General features: G+C 39.8%; 1 protein-coding gene across 1 annotated transcript in view; it reads left to right on the top strand.

The window, feature by feature from the left end:
* The first annotated feature begins 948 nt into the window (after positions 1–948).
* Positions 949–15,859, top strand: part of TGS1 (trimethylguanosine synthase 1) — a 28,843-nt gene continuing 13,932 nt past the window's right edge. Inside the window, exons 1-10 of the mRNA XM_064507529.1 lie at positions 949–1,097; positions 2,239–2,303; positions 4,200–4,363; positions 6,423–7,296; positions 8,623–8,740; positions 9,744–9,830; positions 10,653–10,831; positions 12,333–12,677; positions 13,687–13,857; positions 14,834–14,977. Coding sequence (XP_064363599.1) covers positions 991–1,097; positions 2,239–2,303; positions 4,200–4,363; positions 6,423–7,296; positions 8,623–8,740; positions 9,744–9,830; positions 10,653–10,831; positions 12,333–12,677; positions 13,687–13,857; positions 14,834–14,977 — 2,254 coding nt within the window. The 5' untranslated portion in view covers positions 949–990. The remainder of the gene's footprint in view (positions 1,098–2,238; positions 2,304–4,199; positions 4,364–6,422; positions 7,297–8,622; positions 8,741–9,743; positions 9,831–10,652; positions 10,832–12,332; positions 12,678–13,686; positions 13,858–14,833; positions 14,978–15,859) is intronic.

The raw sequence follows: 15,859 nt of genomic DNA, 5'->3' as shown, positions 1-15,859 counted from the left end.
GTGGCTGGCAGACACTGCTCCTCACAGATGTCTTTCTGAAGATGCTGCTGTCAGCTGTGCTATCTACCATTCCAACTTCACCTGTAATATCTATTCACCTCTATCACTCTTTACTGCTCGCGCTGTAAGTTGTTGATCCCTACTACAGAACTAACTGCAACTACTCTTTCATTAAAAATAAATTGAAAGTATATTTTCCAGACTTCACAGCAGAGGTAATTCGGCATAGCCAACTTGCAGTCCGAATTTTTGGAAGCTAACCAATTCAAGAGTTCCCAAGTACCGAACTAAAATGTGCTGCCAGTGAACCTTGCATCCCTCTGATCCATTAACGCTTTCTAAATCTCCAGCTTTGCTTGGCAGAGCTGTAATGCGGGACAGTTTCATCCACAGCGCAAGTATTCACTTCAGGGAAACTTTCAGTGCTGCCTTGCGTCCAAATCAAATATGTGAGAATGAATTTGTGCTACCACAAACCCTGGCTTGCTAACACCACATCTCCTTCTTTGGATGCATGTGTGCATGTGTGTGTGCGTGCATGTGTATATACAGATCCACATACACGTGTACCTATATTCACACACACATATATATGCATGTGGGACAAGCACGGACAGATGGACTGACAAGCACACGGACTGACTGATGGACTTATTGACCAACGCACAGCTAGACGGATGGACAGACTGACAGAAGGAGACTGACAGACGGACCGACGGCCAGACTGACGGACGGACAGGCAGATGGCCGGACCTCTGGACTGACTGACACACTCGCTGACCGACAGACAAACTGCCGGAGGGGCGGGCGGACAGATGGCGGGACTGACGGGCCGGCTGACGGAGGACGGACCGGGGACGGCGGGAGGGCGGAGGGGAGCGCGGGCGCCCCCGCCCGGCGGCGCGGGGCGCCGGCGAGGGGGGCGGGCGGGCCGCGGCGCGCGCATTTCCGGCGGAAGGCGGAAGGCGGGGCGGGGTGCGGCGTGTGGCCATGGTGCAGGAGGCGCGGGGGCGACGTGTGGCGGAGCTGCTGCTGTGGGCGGGGGCGGGGGCGGCCGGCGGCGGCATCCTCTGCCTCTGTTCCCGCGCCTTCGTCGAGTGAGTAGCGGCCTGAGAGCGAGGGAGCCCCGGGCCGCGGAGGCCTGCGGGGGCGGGCCCGGGTGGGCGGCCGTTAGCGGTGCCGTGGTCGGGGTGGCTCGGATGCGCCGGCTTCAGACAGGTGCCCCAAGAGACCGGTGCATTTTGTTCGCTGAAGAGTACTAGCCGGAGCCCCCTCCCCCCCAAAAAAAGCGCCCCCAAGCCCCCGCCCCTGACAGACTGCAGCGAGCGCAGCCCCCCTCCTCGCCGGGCCTGCCGGGCTGGGCTCGCGGCGCGCTGGTCGCCTCCTGGGTCCCCCCGCTGCGTGCGTCCGGGCCGGGAGAGGCCATGAAACTCTGCTCGTTGTCTTAACTGATGGGTCTTTCACCACTCGGATCCGTCAGCGGGAACTTTGCAGAAGTAGTGTCCGGCAAAGTCTGTTTCCACCCTAGGAAATGCAAGCATTGTGGTATTTTTCCTTGTGTTTAAGCATCAGCTTTGCAGTTAAACTGTTCAATCTGTAGCGTCACCTTTTACGTTAGGGTTTCAGAATGGATTTTCTGTTCCCTAGAAGTGGCTGCAGGCTATGAACAGTTCTTGACAGTGAATGTGCTGCAGATCAAAGAATTCAAGCCTCCCAGGACCAGAAAGAACAAGTTGCTCAGCTACAGGGAGAGAGATCCTGCTCAAGGGGTCCCTGTTATGAGTGTGTGATCTTTGGAGAAAGTACTGGAACCCAATGCTCCTTTTTTAGCAGGGGCCTGGAGTCCCGATGTTTCTGTTCGCTAGGTAAACCTGGTAACTACATAGGAGCTGTGGACAGAATTTGTGCTGAGCCAGTCTTACTTACTTACATTGATCTTAAATACAGTCAGTGTTTAACTGAGGGATCCACTGAGATGGGCTGGCTTCAGAGTTTGAGTGACAGTTGAGAAATCTGCAGCTTTGGACTGAAGACATTAAATTTGACTTAAGTGGAATCCTTCATGAGTCTGGACCTAATTCCCGGGTACTCTGCATAGCAACAGCATTTTCTGAACGTCTCTTACATAGGCTTTTTGCGTGGTTCATCAGTCTTTAAAGTGTTACGTTTCCCTTTTTTTTTCTCTGCTTTATGTATTTATTGATGGTTATCTGCTTCAATGTGTGTTCATTTTTTTAGGGATCGAAAATTATATAAACTGGGATTAAAGGGGTTCTATGTCAAAGAAGACAATGATAATACAGGTAAGGTAATAAAATGTACTGTGATAGGATGTGCAGTTATGCTTAAAGTGAGTTATATTTGGTTATTTAAGGTGCAGTAGGACTGTGTAGCTGCCAACCCATATTTTTTGTGCTTATTTTTGGCTTGTTTTCACTGCTTTCTGTATGGGAGCAGATGTGAATCATAATTTAGCACTTACATAATTTTCAGGTTACCAGAATCTTGATGTGGAAGGTTGTGTCAAACCAAGTGCGATGCATATTCCTGTCCACACAGACATACCAGCTCACAAAACTCCCATCTGCAGAAAGTGGATTAGTTTGCAAGTGCCTGACCTGCCCTCAAGTGATCACTTCTACTTCCCTAACTCAAAAATGGATTATGTAAGGGAGGGTCTGTGGATCCTAGGTGGTGGTCTAGGAGCACTACCATCCTGCTGCCTCTACCCCAGTTTAGGATGTTAGTATTGCTGATTAATCTGCTGAGCAGCAGGGCTGGTCCCAAAGGGGGAGTAGAAGCGGCAGCCCTGACAGGGAAACTGAGATTTGCATGCGCGCAAGGGAGCCTATGATGAGGACCATGGGAGTTAGTTTCTTGGTCAGCATACTTATATTTCTGGAATGATAACACTGCATGCTCTGGCAAATCCGATTCCATTCCGTTGCTCCATCTGCAGAATTCCCTACATATGCCTATCAGAACATAATTCCTTTAGTATCTGGTTTTTTCCTTTACTGTCTTGTCAGCTCCACCATCATATAATAGCTTGATTTCAAAGGAGGAAGTTTCAACAGAAAGGAATGCCTATAGAGGCTGAGAAAGAATAGTGCTGCTTAGATGGAGGAAATGTGAATGAAATGAAGAAGCAGAATCTAACCACATTTTTATAGATATGTGGCTGAATTCTGGTGAAAATAATCATTTAAAAAGAGGAGCCTTGTGCTGTGTGGTAATTTGGCAGTATATGTATCCTGACCAAAAAAAAATCTTAAATTTTTCAAGTTTAATCAAGCCATATCAAGTCTGTATTCCATAAATTTCATCAAAATACAGTACTTACTTTGTCAGTGGTATTTATCATTTTATGTTTATATGATGTTACTTGAAAGACGAGACAGAAGTGCAAGTAGTCATCATCAATAGATGATTACATATTTCTCAACGAATTAGATTCTAGAAACATTATGTTTCTGTAAAACTGTGCCACATTTGTTAGCCTAGTTTTAAAAGATTTGTAACAAAAGTGACAGTCTCTCATATTTTGATATTGTTCTGACATACGCCAAAAAAAGTCCTACAAAGAATTTTTTTTATTATTATATTAAATCTTCTGTTGTTTGTTGGGCAGTTTTGTAGTTTGCTTTGCAAGTATTTGAAATTGTTATTGTTGGCTGTTGAAATTAGCTTTTGGTTTCTTCTGACAGTTATGCACTCTTGTTCTCTACTTACATTTGCTTGCTTTTTTCATAAGAGTGTGTGTGTGTGTGTATGCATATCATCCTGAGGGCAAAGGCATGCAGAAATTGAGGCCTTATCTGAAAATTTAGCCTTTCTTTTTCAGGATAATGAATGTAGCATGCTCCTGAAAAAGAGAAACCAATCAAGTTGGAATAATGACACAATTGAAAAGTTCAGAATTTGTGCCAGTGCTAATGTTGGGTTAAATTTCTTCAAAAGCTAATATATAAAAATTTAAATTTGTATTAATATTGCTGCTTTGATGAGCTAAACCAAGAGATGAAAAACACTATATCTATTAATAGCTTTCAAATATCTATAAGGAACTTTTAAATGGGAAAGGAAACTTTTAAGCGGAAAAGGAAACTTAAGGGGCAGTTCTGTTAATTTTTGTAGCCAGACTGATGCATTATAAGTACCGAAGCCGGATTATGTTTATTTAATATAATTGTTCATAGGCGCATCTGAGGAAGAAAACTGTTGTCGCAATGTGACATTAAAGGCGGACACTAATCATGCTTTGGATGAGGAAGAAGTTGAACTAGATTCAGAGGCTGAGCTTATGAAGAGTATGGGATTGCCTCTTCAGTTCGGTGGACAGTCAGCTCACAGGGACTTTGCGGTAAAACTTTGTTCCAATTACTTTGTGTTTTCAAACTACAAAAGCAAGGGCACGTCGACTCTTCAATTGTTGTTGAGACAGCAGTTTTTGGAAAGGTAGCCAAGCTGGCTCTAAGTTGCCAAGCTCAAGTACTTCTAGCAATATAGTCATAGCAGCATTGTGGTCTGTGCAACCTGTGGTCTGTGCTGCCTGTAAAATTTATCTATCAGTTTAACTAAATACAGGCTATGCTTTATGCTTCCCTGCCTATATAGCTTCTGTTGCTAGAGAGAGCTAGCCTGAAACAGCCATAGTAATGTTTGTCTCAGGACAGCTGGTATACTCTAAACTAAGCATGGGTGTTCACAGTCTGCTTTAGGCATCTATCTTTAGGTAAAAATATGAAGCTAATTTTTCGCCTATAGCTGATGGAGAGAGCCAGGCTTTTCCAAAGGACAGCAATTAGACTTGGGTACTCTGCTTTCTGTAGAGAGCAGTTCAACTGTAGAAGAAAACTAAGGTTGTACTTGCGTGAAAAAAGGTATTGGGGTATCTGCATTGTCCACTTTACACAGTGCAGAGCTCCCTAGAGGTGAAGAGGTACTTTTGGGCAGAGTACTCTGGAATTGTCACCTGATTAATTTTGTAAATGAACAGGACAAACTTGGGTGTTATTTAGAACAGTGCCATGTAAATAGACATTATAAATATCTGAATTCAAACCCAAAGTATATATGTAATTTGTGTTGCTATATAGTAATACTGCAAAGAACTTGAATGGGAAAATATGTTTTTATTAGACTGCTGCTAAGCACTGTGCTTTGCATGACATTATAAGGAATGTGAATGAAAGATTAGTGCTGGTTCTCTGAAACCAACATCTTTATAGTCCACCTTGTGCCTTTGTCGGTGCAACAAAACTAGGGATTGCAGCACATTAGGCATTTGGAATAATACCTGTACACTTGCGCAGTCTTTTGCCCCTGTGATTGTTTTGGGCTTTTTCTCTCTTAACTGCTGAATTTAATTTGGCAGTTTTACCTGACAAAAACATCAAAGAAAAAAAAATGTTCTATCATTCTATCTTGTTTTCTTGTTTATGTATGTAAGCACATGTAGCAAACTGAAGCAAGTGTAGCAGTATTTCATGGGGTCAGCAAGTTACCTTACTGTTTTCTCTCAGTGATAGGTTCTTGCCTTCTGTTTCACTAGGTAACTGTAGTAGTCTGGGTTTGTTATAACAAGTGAAATGTATTCACTGCACAAATGAAATGGCTCCCTTTTTGTATAGGAGTCTGTTTCTGCCTTTCTACTTCCCTTCCAAAACATCCTGTAGGGCATTTGGAATTCTAAAGGCAAACTGTTTCCTTGTGTTTCTGTTAGCCATCTCAGAGATAAGTGTAGGATGAAAGGAATATTGCACCCTTCTTTTGGGTCAGTGTCTTCAGGCATCTATAGCCATGCATGAAGAGACTCTGCAACAGGATTTACAGAGCCTAAAAGTATAAAGCATTTTTTTTTAAAAAGCACACAAAAGATAAGTACAACCTAATAAGGCATGTGACTAGCATTTGCTGGTCAGGCAGGTATCAGATGGTGGGTGGTAAGGGTCAGCCTGCACAGCCCCCTAGAACATGTCCTTGATATTGCTGAATTACTGTTTTACTGCTAACCTCAACCCAGTGATCCAACAATTCCTGACTAGTTTCCCTTTAGGATTTTATACTGTTCCATGTTGGTGTTCTTGCTCTTGAATCCTTGAGCTACTAATGTCTTCCATCTCAACAGTCATGCGGTCTGTAATTCTGCCTTTTTGTGCTTCTACAGACTTTCTCACAGTTCTTTCTCACAGCTTTTTCAGAAGTGTGAGCCAAGGTTATGCAGCTGGGCCATATCAGAGTTGGGCTCATGATCCTTGGAACACTGACAGCTGAACCTTTTGAAGGGAGAAAGCTTACAGTGGGGTTATAGCAAGAGGGAGGGTTACAGCAGAAGCAGAAATGTACTTGGTAAGAGGACAAGGGAAGACTGCATATATGTTGTAGGCTTCTGAATATGTTCTTTTTTCATTTTATTTTAGGCAATAGACAATTATAAAAAGAGAAGTAACACAAAGATCATGAAAAAGAAAAAGAGAAAGAAAAATGAGTTACAGCAAAAACACCAGTATAATATGGGGCAGGAATATCATGAAAAAGCTTGTGTTGGTCATAACCAATCCATTTCTGATGAGCCAGCCCTAGCTGCAGAGCAAAGTGAAGAGAGGAATAAAATTCAGGTTATGAATGAAGGGAACTGTAAAAGTTCAGAAAGTCTTATTAATGAGACCTTCCCCGATAAGCTTAAAGAAAAATGGGAGAAGTACTGGAGTGACTATGGAGAGGGCCTTCTTTGGCAAAGTTGGCTGGAGAAGCATGAAGAGGTGAGGTCGTCTGAGGCCACAACAATCTCTGAGCCTTGGAATAGTCCTGACTCCAGAGAAGAGTGGGAGCAGCATTATAAGGAACTGTACTGGTATTACTGGGAACAGTTTCAGTACTGGACAAGTCAAGGATGGACTACTGACAGCTCATACAATGACGGTGTGGAAGTTAATGGGGTTCCCCAGGAAACTGGTCCTTCAGGAAAAATGGACTTTGTTAGCCCAGATGCTGAATGTAGTCAAGTGCTGAACTTGGAGCTGTCTCCCCCTAACATCAGAAGTGAGGAAACACCTACTTCAAGTGCTGAGCCCCATAGTGAAATAATCTCTGGGATCAGTAACATAAATCTGAATTTGGAGGAAGTGGAGCAGAGCAGAGCAGCTCTAACAGTTACCTATGATGATCCTCAAAAGCATAGTTCATCTGACAGTGAAAGCCAGTGTCCTTCTGTTTCAACCCAAAAGGAGCCATGTGATGGAGGAACCAGGAAAAGGAGTGCCTCTAATGAAAATAAAAGTATTAACCAGTCAGGTAATACAGAATCAGTTAAAATTGATTCTCTTGGTATTTCTCTAGAAGGATGCATACAAAAAACAAGATTGTGTCTTTACTATGTCATTTAAAAATGTGGATTGAGTATTTTTGTAGAATGATTGAATATTTAATTCGTTTTTCTTCCTTCTGATTCTCTGAAAGATCTCTCTCCTGTCAAACCTGTATATTGAACATATTCTTCAGATAGAAGTAATTTTAACAAAACATATTTGTCATAAATCTTCCAAATGTACTAAAGAAAGGAGTGAGAAAATAGTAGTAGAGTCAGTCTCTCTCTCTCTCTCTCTCAGTATTGGCATTGCAGTTGTATCTTTACTGATAAGTTGTTTTCTCTCTGGTTGTCTAAAATAAATGAATAAAACTCAGATTGATGTTCTAGTGAATCTGACCTATTTAGGATCAGCTTTTTGAGAAATATTTACAAAAAAAATGTCGTTCCACTGTCCTGTTTCTTTTTACCTTTTGTCTGAAAATCCCATACTTGTAAATAAACTCTCGTTTGTTTTGTTATACAATGTACTGTGGACCAGATGATTTCCAGAGGTTTATTCCAACATTGTCATCAATTAGCCAGCCAGCTGCAGTCGTCTTTATAACCCCAGCTTCATTTGTTCACAGCTAGCACAAACAAATGAAGGCTCCACAGTCTGAGTTCGACCTGTCAGTGTTCGCTATAAGCAGTAGTGTAACGTCTTTCCTGGCTGTTGTATGGTTTCTTCTTCTGCTGACGGGGAGTAATGGAGTATGTGAGTTAAGTGTCAGCAGCTTGATGTCAGTTTGATGGAGAAACCTTTGAGTGCATTGCTAGTGACTGTCCATGGAAGGAAGGAGCAGTCGTGCTCCCACCTTGATTTTACAGTAGTTAGAGTGGGAGAGATGGAAGGAGAATCTCCTTTCCAACAAGAAATGAGGTAAGGCATTGGTATCCTCTTGTATTAGAAGTATGTGAATATCTTCAAGAGCTAATGAACTGGAAACAAAATTTAAGAAGCGGAAAGCAGCTATTTGTAATTTGTACTTTGCAGGCATTTTATTCTTCTTGGAGAGCTGAGGTACTTGAAAGCTGGTCCTGCTTAGGATTGCTAAGACCTCTACAACATAACTAATACTGGAAGCTTGTATTGGTATGTTGTCTCTCCGAACACAGATAGATAAAGATTTGTGTGGTTTGGCACCAGCATCGTAGTTATCAGATCTAGGAAGTCAGACAACATAACTGAAAAAATCTCCAAATATACTTTTGGGACCAGAAGATAAGGAATGTATTAGGCAAAAGAAAATTGATCTTATCTACCTTTTTAGGTTCACAGGGCTCGTATCAATCAAAGTCAAATGACAAAGAACAGTTGCTGCTTGGTGACAAGAATGAAGATGAAGAGGAAGAGCCTCCTGAAAATAGACGTGCCAAACTCAAGAGAAGGCAAGTCATGAACTTCAGATGAACTTTTTTTTATCAAATGCAGGAAGGCCCAGAAGCTTTCTAATTTAATAACTGCTGCTCCTTCTATTGGGATTGTCAAGTATCACTTCAGTACAAAACCATCTGGCCTTCCATCACTGCACGTTGCTTTACCTGACAACAAGCAGTGGATATTTCTTATCTTCCTTTGCATTAGAAAAGAATGTATGGCCTTGATGCCGAGTTCTGTGCAACATAACATTACTGTCCTTCTACCACTGAAGGAGACAAGATTATTAAATTGGATGGAATAGCTTGCTTGTTTTAGGTGTAGTTAGTGTATAAGGTATGAGAACAATATTAAATAATGTTTACCATTTAACTGAATTACATGTTGCCAATAACATGCTCAATGCTCTGGAAATCATAAAATAGGTAATCTCTGCCTTGCCTCAATCACTTTCTTTCTTCTCTAATAAATTTCTAATCTCAGAGATGGAGGAATGGCTCTTTTTCCTTCCTCTCTTATTCACAATTTTGAAGTTGTAGGGATGGATGGAGTTATTACCTGCTGATGATGTAGTTTTGATTGTTTTGCAGAGCAGCTGTCGCCATAGGATTAATAGTATTAGATTAGATCGATAATATTACAGCTAATGGGGATAATAGTTGATGAAGGTAATTTGGAAATAGGGTGAACTTACTTTCCTCAATTTTGAGTAGGGCTTAGTGTTAAATACTGTGAGAAGTAATTCAGAATAGCTGGAATATTATAACCCCTGTGGACAAATGTATGTTCCTAGAATGGGGTTAAAAAGGTATGTGTTCATTTACGTGAATAGACTGGCGTTAGGTACCTATGTGGCTTCAGCAGTATGTGGGAGAACTCCCTGATGTGAGCATATAAATGTTCTCTATGGGGAAGTTTATTAGTGGCATATCTTTAAAATAAGTGTTGTTTTTTTGTTTTGTTTTGTTTTTTTTAACAAACAGTAACTTTTCTTCATCTGCATTTTTTTCCTAGCCATGAGCTGGATGTGGATGAGAACCCAATGGAAGATCCCGAGGAAACCTGTTCTGTTTTGGGTTTCAAGTGTGGCACAGGACAAAAGTAATTGATATGAGAAATTCAGTGTTTCTTCACAACAAAGCAGTGCTGTTGATATTATTCAAACAGACCATTTGTCTCCATTCCAGTGTTGTTAAACTGTTTGAAGATTTTTCTCAAAAGTAGTCTTTGCTCTTAATAAAACTGCAGGCCTTTGGCGGGGGAGAGGGGAGAGTCGGAGAGAGAGAGAGGTGCAAGGTTACAGAGGTGAATTAAAGAACAAGAAAAGTACTTTGAAACAGAAGTACTATTTTATAAATTAAATAGGACTAGGAAGTATCTCTTAAGGTAGTTGTGTAAATAACAATGGAATGGTGGGTCAGCTACTTAAATCAGAGATGTTTAAAGGCTCTGACTGTTAATGCGCTCAGTTTGGAGTCTTGTAAGCTTAGACCATAACTTATAGTCATTTCGTGTTTGAATGAGGTAACTTCCACATTAATAAAATGTTGCCAGTGTATTGATTAATGAAATTTCATTTTCAGTGGAATGACCTGTAGATATGGTGGTCAGTGCTGCAGAAGCAACATTATAGAGTACAGGGTGGACTGCAGCTTAGCTCTAGGGCTTCTGCAAGACATTGCCAACATAAATTTAGTACGTATATATGTTTCAATAATAAAAATACAGTGCTCACGAAGATATCTGTTCCGCAGCTACTGCAGGTTGTATTTATTTTAAAAGAATATTTAGGGGGGATAAATGCCTCATAAAGAGATAATTTAGTCTAAATCATCTTTTCCAGACATATGCATTCATATTAAAGCTTCCAGGTTGGAAATTGGCCAACTAAGGTGAAGCTTAGTCCTTTCTTTTTTATTTCAGATATGGTGGAATTCCAGATTTCACCCACCGAAGTGTGCAGTACCTGGAGAAAAACGCAAAACTTAAGTCCAGATTTTTGGACATGCGTAAACCAAGAAAGAGCAAAAACACACACATCTTCTTTCCAGAAGAACCTGAAACAACATCTTGTCAAAAAAATAAAACTTTGAAGAAGGTAGGTTTAATTGTTACTCTTTCTGTAATTCATAGATTTATCATTTCCCTTGGTTGTTGTTGAATTATGGAAATTAAAAAAAAAAAAAACAATGCACAGAGCAGGTGACATTTTTAAGCATCAGTTTGGTACTCTTTATTCATGCATCTTTTGGGTTCTTCCTTAGTGAGGAGTAAAATTATCTTTGGTTTAAAATTGCATCTGAGTGCGCTTGTTAGTGCTGGCATTTCAATAGTGAGAGAAAAATGTTTGTATAAGTATGTGTTAGTGTATTCTATGCAATTCCATATTCTTACTAATTTGGGGGGAGAGGTTCCTTCTTTTATGAAAAGGAACGGTACAGGACTTCTTCATATGTTGATTATCCAAATCAGTGATTTGGCAGAATGTCAGAAACAGGGCTTTTCATTCTGTAGGCTTCTAGCAGTTGTTACTTAGTCCTGATTCTTTCTACTCTATTACGCTGTTTAGTGACATCAACTTTTTTGTTAGTACCTGCACCTATTTTCACCTGTATTTCTTCCCTTAATTTTTTCTTAAGAGATTAGTAACATGAGGGGAAAAATTTGTCATTTTACATTTTTCTTAGTCAAGTCTCTTTAAAATCTATTACCTCAGGTTTTAAACATTACCTCACATTCTTCTGGGATGCCTGGCTTTTACTAATACCTGCTTACAAAACACTATTTTCTGGTGCTGGCAACATATGCTGGCAACATATATTGTACTGAATTCAAATCCCATTGCTACAATTTTTGATCAAAAGCTTAACCATTGCCATTGTGCATCTGATCCACATAGTTCTTAGAGAACTTTGTGATTATTCAAAAAAAAAAAAATTTACACGTTTCCTCAGACCTTCTGGTACAGAACTCTTCCTGCTGCAATAGGTCTAGCACCACACAGAGTAATAGCAATGTTAAAAGTGAACATCTGCATATATTTTTTGAAGAGTTTGTACCAACATCTCATTGATTAGGCTCTAACGATGAGTTTTCTACCGTGCAGTAAAATGCTTTAATACATGAATTGTTTGGTGCGTTTTGGAGAGGAGGGAACTACAATCTATGAAGTTAATTTTACCTGTTTATCTGAACTTGCAAGGCAGAGTATACCTTTTTTGAATGTAGATCACAGAAAAGACAGTTAATTAAAAGGCAGTAATCTTGGTCACTTGCGTTGGCAAGTTTATTTGTATTTATTTCATATATTTTTGTGAATGATTTACTGCATTTATCAGTTGATTTCATGGAGAGTTTTTCATGTAGGTGATATCTAGTTTCTAAAGGCTAGTTGTTTCAAAATAGTGAACAAAGGGAACAGTTAAGGACTTGCCTATGCTTCTGAATATTTCCTCTGTGAATATTTTACTCTTTTCAAAATACATGTGATATAGATTATATCCATGGTTGGCTGCTTTTAAATTATAATGCTTTTAAACTGTATTTTTGTACCTGGTTAACAGCAGAGTCTAATTGTCTATGATATTTGACAATTCCAGGTAGAGGAGTTCCTAAAGCAGGTTAATAAACCTATGGAGGAAGTTACATCCCAGAAATGCATTCCTCAGGTTAAAGTAGAAGGATCCCCTACAAGCAGCGACTCAGAGGATCAGGAAAGCGTTACTGCAGGAAATGTGAAATCGAATGCTAAAACCCATCAGCTGCAGTCTTCCAGTGTGGTTACTCGTGAACTTGGAATGAATAACCTTGAAGAGGAAGCAAAAGAAACAACAGCAAATGGCTCTGATTCTCAGGGTGTGGGAAGGCAGGAATGTGATTCTGGAAGACAGTCAGTCTCTCTTGATATTCCAGATTATCTTCGGGTAGAAACAGAAGATGTGAGCCAAGGTACGTCTATTTCTTACAGACTGGAAATGCATTGGCAATGGAATTAGTGTAGTAATTTGGGAAAGGAGTTTTATGTGGTATTTATTTATTCTGTTTATTCAAAGAGACTTTTTTAGTCCAAGTTCTGTGTAGTGAGGCTGGATTAGAACTGTAGTGGTGGAACTGACTTACTACTGAAGCATGAAAAATCCCAGGTCTTCTCTTTAATTTTAATAGTATTTCTTTATAGATAAACAGCCATTTTTGGTCTTATGCATGACATAACAGATCTTCAGTTTATGTCCTTCTTTTTTTCCCTTTAAGGGTAACTGATTTCAGATAAATGCATGGACTGTTGGGTTTTGCTTGTTGCTGAGCTTTAGGGAGCATGTGGTGTTAAAACTGTTTTCTAGGAGAAAAATCGTTTATAGTATGAACCTTTTTATTTAACACTGTAATCTGAAAACAGTATTTTTCAGATTTCTGCATATAGTTTTATCCTTTCCACACTAGTTCAATTATATGAATTTCTAGTGTAAAACCCTTTTGTCCAGATTGGTTGTTATTCCTTATATGTATATAGACATTAAATTGGTCTGTGATCCAGTTGTTTGTTCACTGTGTAACATTTATTGCTATCAGTTGAAAAAGGTGGCTACTATGTGCAGACTGTTAAATAAGGGGTGAAGTCGTGTGATGTGTAGGACTGTGACAGATATGACATAACTTTTTCCCCTTGTTATATAGGGTGTTTGGGGGGGTTGGTTGTTTGTTTGTTTGGGGGGGTTGTTTGTTTGTTTGTTTGTTTGGGGGGGTTGTTTGTTTGTTTGGGGGGTTGGGGGTTTTTTGGTTTTTTTGTTGTTTTTTTTTTTGCTTAAACCACTGACCTGCATAATCTGGTAAACAGTAATAAAGAAATTTTGCCAGTGGTGTTAAACTTCAGCACTTTGTATCTTAACACCTGTCTACCTACCAATTACATTCCTAGCCTATGAGAAGAGTAATTGTTAACTTTTGCAGTGTCTTCCAGTTGTAGGTGAAGCGAAGACTGCAGAGAAGAAGCAGAAAAAAAGGAGAAGGACCAGATTTGCCCCAGGAAGTGTACCTGCTGAGATTGCTGCTGATCCTGAGTTGGCCAAGTACTGGGCACAACGTTACAGACTGTTCTCACGGTTTGATGAGGGAATTAAACTAGATAGAGGTGTGTCTAGCACAAAGTGTGCAGACTGGAAGTATAAGATGTATCCAAACAGTGGCCTTTCTTACAATTTATTACTCATTTCCTTGAAAGAGGAGCATTACTGAATGTCTGTGTACACCTCTGAATAAATACCATGACCCAGTGAGTAGATGAACAGAACTCTCAGACTTAAGTTGCTCTTTGAGAATGGTACTTCAGAATTGTATTAGTCCTGGTGTTTGCTATAGATCATGGTGTTCCGAAATTATGCTTGGTCAGGACTTTTTCAGAAACTCGATGACATTTCCTATGGCTATATTTTATAAAAATTAATTTTGTGAAAATTTAAATATACTGATGAGTCTAATTTTGTCCTATTAGCGTGCAAAGTCTTTCAGCAGTCATTTTCAGGCTTACTCTTTTCTATGTTTACATGGAAATCCTTTCCAAATCATCAATTCATAGGTAAATGAGCAATTATGATTGCTAGCTTTTTATTTTGGGGCTATTTTTTGTTGTTGTTTTAAGCCTTTCATTTCCAATACTCTCCCATATAAACATGTAGATTATTTGGTGGACCAGACATTGCTGGTGTCAGGCGTGGGAGAATATATTTCTGGTTTTATTTGTTACAGAGTGGAATTGTGACTGATATGTAAAGCTCTTCAGAACTGTCTCAGTGGACTTGTCCTTGATAAGCCAGAATCCTCAGCACATAGTTCAACAAAGCATTCGCTGAAATTCTGGCATATCTGTTCACTTCAGACTTTGTAGGCTTAGCAAATTGCTCTGTTGACCAAAGCTCAGCATCCTGAAAGCCTGTAGTTTCCTGGTCAAATGAGTTAAGCAAAAATTGTTGGGATTAATGTTCAATCTTCAGCTGTGTGGGGTTTTTTTGTTTTGTTTTGTTTTGTTTTTTGGGGGGGCGGGGGGGTGGAGTTTTAATGTAGGTGACCTTGAAATAAGTTGCAAACACACACTTCCATTCTCTTTGCAGAGGGTTGGTTTTCTGTTACTCCTGAGAAAATAGCTGAGCACATTGCAGTGCGTGTCAGTCAGTCATTCGACTGTGACATAATAGTGGATGCATTTTGTGGAGTTGGAGGAAATGCTATTCAATTTGCTTTGACCTCAAAAAGAGGTAAGTAGGTGTTATATATAGCACTTTTTTTCCCTTCCTTTTTTCCCTAAAAATTTGGATACGGACTTTGTTCACTGATTTTCCTTTTCTCAGTGCTTCTGAAGCAACAAAAGCATTTGTTTCATCAGAATCATGATATGATCTTTATGATTTTAAACTGTTTCATAGGTCCATTTTTTGTTTCAAATAAGGTTCAATCTATGTTGTACTAGTCAGTTACTTTTACGTGGCTTGGTAACTACTCTGTGGGATGCTCTGAAGATTATTGGTAAAGGTTGAGTTCTGTTAGCAATGCAGTCTTGCAGTGACACCACAAAGTTTCTTATTTTCTCAGTAGTTATGCTGAATGTATATACTCAAAAGCATATTACATGTGCATAGTACTTAAAATAGCTTAATGGGATAATCTGCAGCTGCGGCAGAACCAAATACAGAAAAGTGATGATGACTTGATACTGGTTTAAGTTCCTGTTGCCAGCTAATGGAATTGCAGTGAATCATGACATTGTAGCATTGACTACCTGATATTCCTTTACTCATCAAACACTCTGGTAAAATATCAGTTCATCTTACGCTTCTAAGTAATTTCTAAGCAAGACAGATGATAGTTTCTAGTGCATTAAATTTGGTAGGCTATGATCCATTCTATAAACATTTTCTAAATGTCACTTCTCTTTCTGTGTTTGCTGGCCAAGATTATATTTCTGTGATCGTGTGCTGCCCTTGTATCACATCTCTTGTGCTGTATTGGATATTTTTTTAGCTTAGTTTGCAGTACAGTGTGATAGGCCACAAGATAAATATTTACCTTTAACACATGGGAAGAGTAAGTTTTCAGACAACACAGTTCTTTTGCTTCTGCCAAGTTCAAAGAGAGGAGAA

The sequence above is a fragment of the Dromaius novaehollandiae genome, chromosome 2 (assembly GCF_036370855.1).
Source record: "Dromaius novaehollandiae isolate bDroNov1 chromosome 2, bDroNov1.hap1, whole genome shotgun sequence".
NCBI lineage: Eukaryota > Metazoa > Chordata > Aves > Casuariiformes > Dromaiidae > Dromaius > Dromaius novaehollandiae.
This window is presented reverse-complemented; position numbering and strand designations above follow the sequence as displayed.